At 44.9% G+C, this 10,684-nt stretch overlaps 1 protein-coding gene across 1 annotated transcript; it reads right to left on the bottom strand.

The window, feature by feature from the left end:
* Positions 1-71: 71 nt before the first annotated feature.
* ACAT2 (acetyl-CoA acetyltransferase 2) lies at positions 72-9,241 on the bottom strand. The gene is made up of 9 exons (XM_069487749.1): positions 9,132-9,241; positions 8,222-8,356; positions 5,908-6,089; positions 4,456-4,573; positions 3,256-3,399; positions 2,314-2,436; positions 1,623-1,777; positions 667-777; positions 72-242 (listed from the first exon to the last, which is right to left on the bottom strand). Exons 1-9 carry the CDS (start codon positions 9,184-9,186, stop codon positions 72-74), a joined length of 1,194 nt encoding a protein of 397 aa, XP_069343850.1. The 5' UTR covers positions 9,187-9,241.
* Positions 9,242-10,684: the final 1,443 nt, after the last annotated feature.

The following is a 10,684-nucleotide window of genomic DNA, read 5'->3' as shown; positions in this document are numbered from 1 at the left end:
ATTTCATATTTTATAACTTTGTACTTTATTGGTTTAAAGAGAAATGAAGTTTCAAGTTTAGTTTAAGCAGTTCATCCTCTCTGAACACACATTGCTATTCCCATCCCACCTCCAATGCACAGGGCTGCAACACCACGAGTTCCGCCTGTTCTCTCCAGTGTGTGTAACAGGGTCACAAGAATTCGGCAGCCAGATGCTCCAAGAGGATGGCCCAGTGCTATAGCCCCTCCTTGAATGTTGACCTAAGAGGAGAAAAGATTTACCTTAGGTTTTGTTTTTTCTTCTGTAGACACAGCTAAAATCCTAAACTTGTCTTTTTCCTCTTACTGTTAATATCAGCAAACCTACCCTTTTAAACTGAATTTTCATTTTAACTGCTTAGAAAAATTCACAGCTTTGTGAAACCCATTCCTGACCTCGTTCCTCAATTTAAAAAATTGTTTTTAAAAATCTAAAATGCTCTTTTTATGTCTGAAGTAATATAGTCAGGGTTGGGTTTGTTTTTGTGGGGTTTTTTTTGCCTAAGTCCCAGTAGGAACTTAACCAAATTATTTCTTCAACTATTACCAAATGCCCAGTACCTGGAAGATTACTATTTTTGATCTTAAGATTGCATTGTGAAATTGATTGGCAAGCTCTCCTCGGGAATACTTGTTCATTGTTTACCTTCTCTGGGTTTAGTCCAAGTTCTTTAGCTATTGCAACAGAGAGGGCTGCAAAGGCTTCATTGATTTCAAATACATCAACATCCTCCAGTGACCATCCTGCTTTTGCAACCTAAAGGAAAGATTAAAAGGCCTCAGAAATCAGGCTACAGTTAAGCCCTTTATTTCTTCATTGTGAACGCAGATACTAAAAAGTGTGCAAGATCTCTAAAAACGGCTGCTTTGGATTCCTAGTTTAACCCAGTGCTATCTCAGGTTTCACCCAAAAGGTTAAGGATGTGCTCTAAAAGATCTCTTAGAAATTCTAAACTGTTGGCTGGGTGCGGTGGTTTACGCCATAATCTTAGCACTCTGGGAGGCCAAGGCAGGAGGATCACTCGAGCTCAGGAGTTCAAGACCAACCTAAGTAAGAGTGAGACCCCCATCTATATAAAACTAGAAAAAATTGGCCAGGCATGGTGGTGCTCACCTGTAGTCCCAGCTACTCAGAGGCTGAGACAGGATCGCTTGAGCCCAGGACTTTGAGGTTGCTGTGAGCTAGGTTAACACCATGGCACTCTAGCCTGGGCAATAGAGTAAGGCTGTCTCAAAAAAAAAAAATTTTTTTTAAACTCTCTTAAATTTTGAACCAGTTGCATTTGTTACTTGGATATAATCAGTTCCTCTAAAAACCATGATTTAAATGTTCTTGGCTATTCTTCATGGTAGAGAAAGACTAGAGATACAACTAAGCTCATTTAAGCCTTGACAAATTTCATAAAAGGGGAACAGCAGATAAAACCTGATGGGAGTAAATACAAAAACAATCAGTTACAGTCCCAGTCCCAACGTTTTAGAGTGGAAAGGAAATCTGAGCAAAGGTTTAGGGAGGGGAGGACTTAATACAGAATTGCAGATTATTGCTGTGGTCCCAGAGAATTAACAAAGCAAAGGGTAAGACCTAACAGTTATACTCACAGCTTGCTTTATGGCTGGAATTGGTCCTGTTCCCATAATGGAAGGGTCCACGCCTACTTGTGACCAGGAAACTATCTGTGCTAAAGATGTAAGCCCACGCTTACCAGCTTCTGACTTCTTCATAAGAACCACAGCTGCAGCTCCATCATTTATTCCTGTAAAATACCAGTGACTAATTTCTATGATGCTCATTCACTTCAAGAACATATCTGCGGCTACTTTATTTTCCACCTAAAGACATGAATTATATCTTGGCAAAGCCACTTGTCATAATTCAATAGACTACTGTGTAGTTAGAGATAGTTAAGTTTGGCAATATGATGATTGGCCAGAGAAAGAGTGGAGAGGTTATAGCAGTGCGGGAGGGGAGGTTTTCAAGAAAATGTAAGAAATAAGCCCAGACTTCACAAGGAGGTATTGGGAGTTTCTAGTATTGGAAAATTACAAAGATACATAAACGAGTTCCCTAATTTCCTTTTTCGTTTGTATGTCTAGTTGGGATGTCAAGAAACCAAATCATTTCTTTCAGTATGGTTTAAGTCAATGATCAAATATAGAAACTACATTTTCTTTAAACTGAGCTTTAAAAATAATTTTCTATATAAATATTTAAATAAAAGAAAAAAAGGTATTCACTTGGTAGACCTTGCAGCAGATGGAATGCCCCCAAATGCCCTTCAGAAAATCTAACCTGAAGCATTCGCTGCAGTTACTGTTCCTGTTCCATCTGTAAGAAAGTAAGGCTTTAGCTTGGACACGGCTTCTATGTTGCTCCCGTGGCGAGGAAACTCGTCTGTTTTAACTTCAATAAGACCTGAAAAATGGAAAACCAAGATCAGTACACGGATAGAAGTGAGTGTGCTGGGAATAGTGTCCTTACACATGAAACAGGATTCATATTTGGTAGAAAAGTTAATTGATATATAAATACTTTCGTTCCAATAGGAGGAAAGTACACACTACCAAGAATTACTGTCTGTTAAAACATTTTATGAGAACTGATCTCATGAGACATTTTGAATGTTACCCAAATTCCTGCCCCTTCCTGAAGAAAGTAGTTACAGGGAGCTGTTTGTGCAAACGGTTGCTATGGTTTGTGTCATAGCACTGGTGGCTACAACTGAGTTGGATTAGGGAGCCTCAAAGCCAAACTTGTACAGGCTAGACATAAGAACTGTCAGTTACTGATAACGGAACTTGGATGGAGCATTCTGTATTAGAAATTGAAAAACGACCCCAAAAGCTCCACCCTCTAGAGATGTGGATGTGAGGTGCACACAGAAGGAACAGGGAGTAGTAGATGTTCACTTCTGAGAAGGTTTAGCCTATATGGGGAACAGGTCAGCTGTTGCCTCCTAGAAACCATGAGCCAATGCTCCAGTTTTTCATGAAACCTGCTGTATATACATAGCAGCCTCAGGCACCCTTGGACCAAGAATTTCTGAATGCTGGCACAGTTCCCCATGTTATGGCATTCCATAAACAGCCCTACACATTCACATATCCAGGACATATCTTTGCAACCTTAAAAACATAACTAAGGTATAATTTATAAACATCCTATAATTCTTTTGCATTTTACTCTTACCTACAAATAGGCTGATGCTTAAACCATTATAATTTATATACTCACCTTTTCTAGAAGACACAAAAACTGGTACAATCTCTTTATCAAAATGACCAGCTTTCTGTGCACTCTCTGTCCTATTCTGAGACAGAACTGCAATCTTGTCCTGATCTTCTCTACTCACTTGCCATTTTTTGGCTACATTTTCAGCTGGGAAAGGGGAAAAAAGGCAAAAAACCAACATGTTAATGAACTGGCTTTTGGTAGCTCAAGTTGTCCACATCTAACCAAGCACTGACTGCACACACTAGCAGGCTCACAGGTGGGCTGAGAGGCAATGCTCTGCATGGAGTGGTCCTGCCTTCCACTAGCAATGGACTTAGAAACGTTGCAGTGACTCTCAGGAAGCCCTTTTCTTTCTTCCTTCCTTCTCTCCTTCCCTTTCTATATAACGATAAACTTTCAGAAATTTCCTTTATCCAGATTCACTGTTTATATTTTTGCCCCTTTTGCTTTAACATTTTCTTTCTGAACCATTTGAGAGGAAGATGGAAATAGCAATGCCCTTTTACCCCTAAATTTTAATTTCAGTATACATTTCCAAATAACAAGGTCATTTTCTTACATAAGCACAGTTATAAAAATCAGGAAATTTAACATGGATCCAACTATAATCTAATCCTTGGTCCACTTCAAATTTCACCTATTGTCCCAATAATGTCCTTACAGCTCCTTTATTTGTTCAATCCAAGACACATTGCATTTAACCATCAACCTCTTTAGTTTCATTTTATCTATAACAGTTCTTCAGACCATGTTCGTATTTCTTAAGCTTGAAATTTTTGAAGAGCGTAGGCCAGTTCTTTGGTTTAAATGTCCCTATTCTGGGCTTGTCTGATATTTCCTCAAGATTAGATTAAGATTATTCAGAAAGAGAGGTATACCACCGAATGATGGTATGATCTCAGTGAACCTTTTTGTTTTTTTTCTGAGACAGGGTCTTACTCTATCACTCAGGCTGGAGTGCAGTGGTTCGATCAGAGCTCACTGCTAGCATTCTCTGAAGATCGAGGATTGACAAAGTAGAGAGAGAATATTCACTTCACTTCAGTTCATCAACGAGAAACTCTGCCCATCAGCAGGGATACTAACATGCTTAAGACAGGGTCTCCACCCACAAGGAGGAAAGCACTTAAGAAGCAGATTATTATATAATCTTTTTCAACCTTTTTAAAGTTAATATATTTTCAGCTGTGTTTGCCTTACCTGTAATACCCATATGACAGTTGTGAAACGCACAGGTAAGACCATCACAGAGTATACTGTCAGCTAGTGCCGTCTCACCGAGCTTTACTCCTGTTCTCAAGTGAACCAAGTGGGGAGCCTAGAAACAAGAAACAAAAATAGATTTAGGCTTGGTTGTAATTAGTCATCTCCTTAGAATCCTACTCAAAACTAGTTTTTCCTCAGCTTTCATCCAGTCCCCTTTGCAGCCCTTCTCTCCAGTTCTAGCTCCTCAGCCAGGCCAGAACCTGAAGACCCCTGGAACTAGCAGGCTAGTCCATCCTGCCTGCTCTTGGGAGCCCATCACTCTCCTACCTACCCATTTTTCATTCTCGCTCAAATCTATTCATTCTGTGTCCTATTTCCTTAAGAATCCCATTTATCCTTTCCAAAGAGGCAACTAATTATCTGTTAAATGAAGAACGCATCTAAGTGCTTAAGTAATGCTAACAATGTGTTACTTATTTTAATAGAAGACACAATGCCTGTAATGAGAATAAAGCAAGTTGCCTAATTAACTAATGAGGACGGGTTTCTGAGTAGGTGCTGCTCTTAACTCCTACCAACTCAATAGTAACTATAAAAGAATAGAAAGAGTATTGGACTTAGAGTCAGAAAAGCTGCATTTGAATGCTGACTCTAGGCCTGTTTCCTTACCTGTAAATTGGAAATATCACCTGCCCTATATGGGCTGTTGTGAGCACATGTACAAAAGAACCTGGTAAAGCACTACACTGATATTAGTATTGTTCCATCAAAATCACTGATTGTTTTGCTACCATGAGCTTATCTCCTCCTTAAGCCTCAATAATGCCTGGGCTGAATCAGCCTCTAACCAGGGAATTTCTGGGTCACACCCTGAGCTGCCTCAGTAGGAAACAGGGATGTATTACACTTTTTCCTTTTCACTGCTGTGCCAATTTCAGGGATGGAACGTGGTGAAACAAATCCCACCTGGCAAAGCTACTGGAGAAGGGCACTACTCAAGTGGTCCTCTTTTCCATGTTCATACCCTGCAAAGGTTAACAAAGTCTGGTCCCTGGGATCCTCCTTGTCATGTACACGAAGGTTTAAGTGGCAACATCTGTTTTTGCCTTTTACTCACAATGAGAAAGAAATTTAAAACCAACGATATTAACCAACTAACATTATGGGCTTGATTCAGAAAATATTTTATGCTTCGTTAACAACAGTTTAGAAAAAAAATATTCTGTTCCAATCACACTGGCTGATAGGCTTTTTCATCAACCTGGATTTCCCATCCAGACTGAAGAATAATTAACATTCAGGTAGGGCTCAAGGTTGAATCTATTTTTGTTTATTTCTTTCCTGTTTGGTTCCAGCTCTAACAGGCATCAGTTTACTCCGCTGCGGCAGACATGAGTTTGTCAGAGAGAGGTCAGTGAGAACCATCTCTGCAGAGGCTTTACTTACCTTGCTCATACTTTCCATGCCTCCTGCAACCACAATGCTGGAGTCTCCTAACCCTATGGACTGGGCTGCAAGGCACACGGCTTTTAGGCCTGACCCACAGACCATCTGGCAGCTCCATGCTGGAACAGAGTAGGGAATTCCTGCACCCACACTGGCTTGTCTTACAGGATTCTGCCCACAACCTGCAAGAAGGAACACAGAGCCCTGCTGGCAATCAAGGAGAAAGACAAAATGTCATGGTGAAAGTGTGTGCAAAACTGCCAACTGGGTCACCTGCCACTTCTGAAAGCCTACAGGCCTGCTAAGTTCCCACCAGAGGCAAGAAGCCCTGTCTATGTTCTCCACCTGTCATAATCTAGCTCTTTAATACATATTGCCTTGTGCTGCCCTCTAGGTATTTCATAGATATTAAATATAAGCTTTCTCCTCCACAAAAAGGTTATTAATACCTTAAAACAGAACTGTCATCCTCATCTTTTGAGAGGGCTTGAATAAGCACTATCAAACCTATGTCATAAACACAGGGTGTAACTTAGGCATTATTAATGTTTCTAACTAGGGCCATTTGCTCCCATGGATCATGGCTTAAAACAATTGGGAAAAAAAGAGGAGTTACTTGAAGAGGAAAACCTCTGGTAATAAGCAGTTCTTTTCTTGCTTATTATTCATCACACTATGGATAACTGGTTACGTAATAAGATATGTATATAATCAGAACTGACAAATACCTATTTATAAGTCAACTGTGGGGACTTCCTCAGTTGGGAAGAAATATATCACTTACTTGAGTAGCACAGAAGGGGATGGAGTTAAAAGTTTCAAATATTCTCAGTCACCACTGTCTATTATCAAAGGGTCAAAAGTAAATGTTACAGGCATGGTGGCTCATGCCTGTAATCCTAGCACTCTGGGAGGCTGAGGCAGGAGGATTGCTTGAGCTCAGGAGTTTGACACCAGCCAAAGCAAGAGCAAGACAAGGTCTTTACTAAAAATAGAAAAATTAGCCAGACATTATGGTGCGCACATGTAATCCTAGCTACTTGGGAGGCTAAAGCAGGGGTATCACTTGAGCCCAGGAATTCAAGGCTATAGTGGGCTATGATCACAACTGTGAACAGCCACTATACTCCAGCCTGGGCAACAGAGAAATACCCCATCTCTAAAAAAAAAAAAAAACCACTAAAAACAAAATATGCCATGCATGAACCAGCTAGCTGTTAGTGTGTACATTTAAAGAGAAACCAACAGTAGAGTACCCTATGACAACTGAACAAGTCTGAGTCAAGGGTGTGGGAAGGCAGAAAGGAGGGAGTGGCCAGCCTAAGGGTATTGCACATGTATTTTAAAGCCTTGGAGAATCATGAGAAAGTGGACTAGTTCGTACAAAACCTTAAGACCCAGAAGGACAAGCTGAGAAGAAGCAGGAAGAGGAACTACAAAGTAAATACACAGAAAAATGGGCCACGTCTCAGAAAAGACAGAAGTTGGTTTTGAGTGAGCATTACCAATTAGCACTACAAATAATTAGAATTTATGTTACTGAGTAAGCATGAAACTAGTTATTAATAACTAACATAGAGGAACTTCCGAAGCCACTGGAACTAATCAGGAATGGTCAAACCCAAAGAGAATCAGAAGATGGGAGCACACTCATGACTCACCTATCTTCCTCCAGGGAGTGATATGCCCCGTTTGTGAGAGGCATGAAGTGCCTTCCCAGCTCAGAACTGAGCCCTGAGAGGGCAAGGACCTTACCTGTATTGAAGCCATACCCCCAGCACCAAGCATTCGGAGGAATTCAATACATTTTTACTGAATGTATGATATTTTAGGGGAATATAGAGGACCATGCATACACTCCTATGCATCACAAGCTGGCCCTGCTTCTAGAGAATGAAAATGTAGTGTATGTAAATCAGTGGTCTAGGTTCATTCAGGAAAAGCATATTAAAGAAGCTGAGTCTTGCTTGCAGGGGTTGGGTGTGCCTGTAGTCCCAGCTACTCAGGAGACTGAGACAGCAGGATTGCTTGAGCCCAGGAATTAGAGACCAGCCCAAGCAATACAGCCAGACCTCAAAAAAAATTAATTTTATTTTATTTTATTTATTTATTTATTTTTTATAAAGAGGTTGAGTCCTAAGCTGGATAGAAGCTATTGACAGGGCTGGGAGGAGGGGCTGTAGGGGGAATCCTAACAGCGGGAACTCTGAGCAAAAGGATGGAGGCAAGAACTTAAGTGAGCCTCAGTGTGCGCACCTGAGTTAATGGGCTGTTTCTGATAAACCTGACCTCTCTGGGGTCACTGAAGAGTTACCTGCTGCCAAAACATGTCCGAATATGACCTCAGACACGTCTTCTGGAGCCACAGTGGCCCTCTTCAGGACTTCTTTGATGACAGTCGAGCCCAGGTCCTGGACAGGAACAGTAGCTAAGGCACCATTGAAGGAGCCTATAATAGAATGGGAGACCGCAGACATCTGAAACCCGAGGGCAATGCGGAAACCCCCCACGCGCTGCCCAGCGCAGTCTGGAAAGACCCCCGCAAGGCAGCGTCGCCCTCTCCCTCCACAGGTTCCCACACCGGCTAGTCTGGGAAACCGGCAAGGCATGCGACACAACTCGCAGCGGCCGAGGGCCCGAAAGGCGACTCGCAGGGCGGCCTTTGGAAGCCGCCGGACCCCAGCTAGTTCCCCGAATCCGAGGGAATGGATGCGGCCCCATGCTTCTAAAACAAAAGGAGCCGCGGGTCAATGGCTTTCAAACCTCTGCGGCACAGAGCGGACGAAGGCAGTGACCATCAATTGCTGTTTGACCAGCCAGACCCCTGCCCGCGCCCGGCTCAGACCACCAAGCAGCCCCGCCCCCGCGACCGCAGAGCCGAGCGATGGCGCCTCCCGGAGCTGGCCAATCATGGGCCTCGCGAGAGGGCGCCTCCGCACGCCAGCCAATGGCGGAGCCGGGCGACACGGTGGCTCTACCCCGGGGAGCCAATCCGAGCACGATGGGCGGAGCGCGCCCAGCTGGCGAGGAGGGGCGGGGCTGCCGCGCCCGGCCCGGAGAGGCACGAGGCGCCGGGTACCGGGAGTCCCCGGGGTCCTCGCGGCCCGGCCAGGCCGGCCTCCTCCCCGCACGCCCCTCTCCCACGCCACACAGGTCTGGCCATTGGCACTCCTGCCGAAGTGGCGCGCGGCTCACACCCTGCGCGGGGCCCGCCGGCCACTCACCTACGACGGTCCGCGCTGCCGAGACGATCACCACAGGGTCCGAGCCTGCACTCATCCTGCCCACAACCGGCTCTCCCGCTTCTGTCGGCCCAGCGCTGCCTGCAAGTGAGGCAAAGCCCTTCCTCGCCGCCCACAAGCCGCGCCGGTGGGCGGAACCTGGGGCCGCCCCGCCCCCTGCGGCCCACAGTGCGCAGGCGCGAGGCCAGAGCTGGCGTTTGCCCCGGGGCGGGCATTCCCGGGGCAAAGGCGGCGTTGGGGTCCCGGGACAAAGGGCGGGACGGTCTTTGGCTGAGGCACTGGGGGTGCAGGCTCCAGGGGCAAGGGTCAGGGAGGATTCCGGAGGCGCAGGGCCAGGGGTGGGGGACGCAGGCTCCGGGAGTGAAGGGCGCGGGCGGGGGCGTCCTGCGGGGAGCAGGAGGGGTCCTGGGGCTGAGGACAGAACTGCGGACCTCGGACCCCCGCCCGCCATCTCCAGACCCTTTTTCTGGACAGCCCAGTGTTGTAGTCTTCTGTCTTAACGTTTGGGGGGGTTGTTTTTAATCTTAGGGTTTTTCAAAACAATAAAGGGGGAGGTGACAAAAGAATATATCGCGTTCAGCCCAGGATTTGAATCCCACTGGCGAGAATCTTGAATGGGAATCCTGCCAACTGCAGGACTGAGGACAATTCTGATGTGGTTTTTTTTTTTTTTTTTTTTTTTTTTTTGCTCTCAGCGGCTTCGAAAGTTCCTCTACATTTTGTCTGGGTGTCAGTAAGCATTCCTTCACGTTAGGTGTTACCTGGGTTCGCCTCTATGCGAGACCCCATGGAGTTGGCCACACTTGCCTTTCTTCGGGAAGATCAGCTCTTGGGGTGTGAACGAGTGAGGAAGCTGGGAGTATCTTAATGCCCTACTAGTCAAAAGTTCCTTTGGTTGAGAAGTTGACAGTTTGGACAGTGAAGGAAGGGGAGCTTGTAATAAGTTGGTCAATTCTGTTTAAACCATTAGGACTCCGTATCCCCTACTGGGCAAAGTTCAGAATCTTGCTGAGCTTTCTAGGAACCTAACAGCTGGCGCCATTTACTTTTCCAGTCTCAGCTCTGGCTGTTCCCCGGACACTCCCCCAATTAGGCTACTAGGCTCCTGGAAAAAACACCAATCCTCTGTTTCCTGCAGCTTGGCCGCCTGGAGAGAACTCCGCCTACTCTCTGATGGAAGGTGAAAGCCTCCAGGCCAGCTACAATTCCTGCCCATTGTGAAAACTTTCCCCTTTCCCCTGCCCGCGGCATCAACCCATTCCCTCCTCCGTGCTTGCCCTAGCATACAGTATACAACCCTGTGTGCTAACCACCCCTCCCCCTTTCCAGAGAGAGGTCTTGCTTTCTCTTGTTCTCTTTAGCACCTAGCACTTACTGCATATCAGATAAATGTTAGTGAATTTTCATGATTATCACCCAAAAGCTTTCCTTAACCATTCCCAAGAGCTGCATGAGGCCCCTCTAGAAAGGATACAGATAAGGAGACTTGCAAATATTTGAATAATAATTAACATTGAACAGTCATCAACTGTCGG

Source organism: Eulemur rufifrons, chromosome 15, assembly GCF_041146395.1.
Source record: "Eulemur rufifrons isolate Redbay chromosome 15, OSU_ERuf_1, whole genome shotgun sequence".
NCBI classification, from domain to species: Eukaryota; Metazoa; Chordata; class Mammalia; order Primates; family Lemuridae; genus Eulemur; species Eulemur rufifrons.
This window is presented reverse-complemented; position numbering and strand designations above follow the sequence as displayed.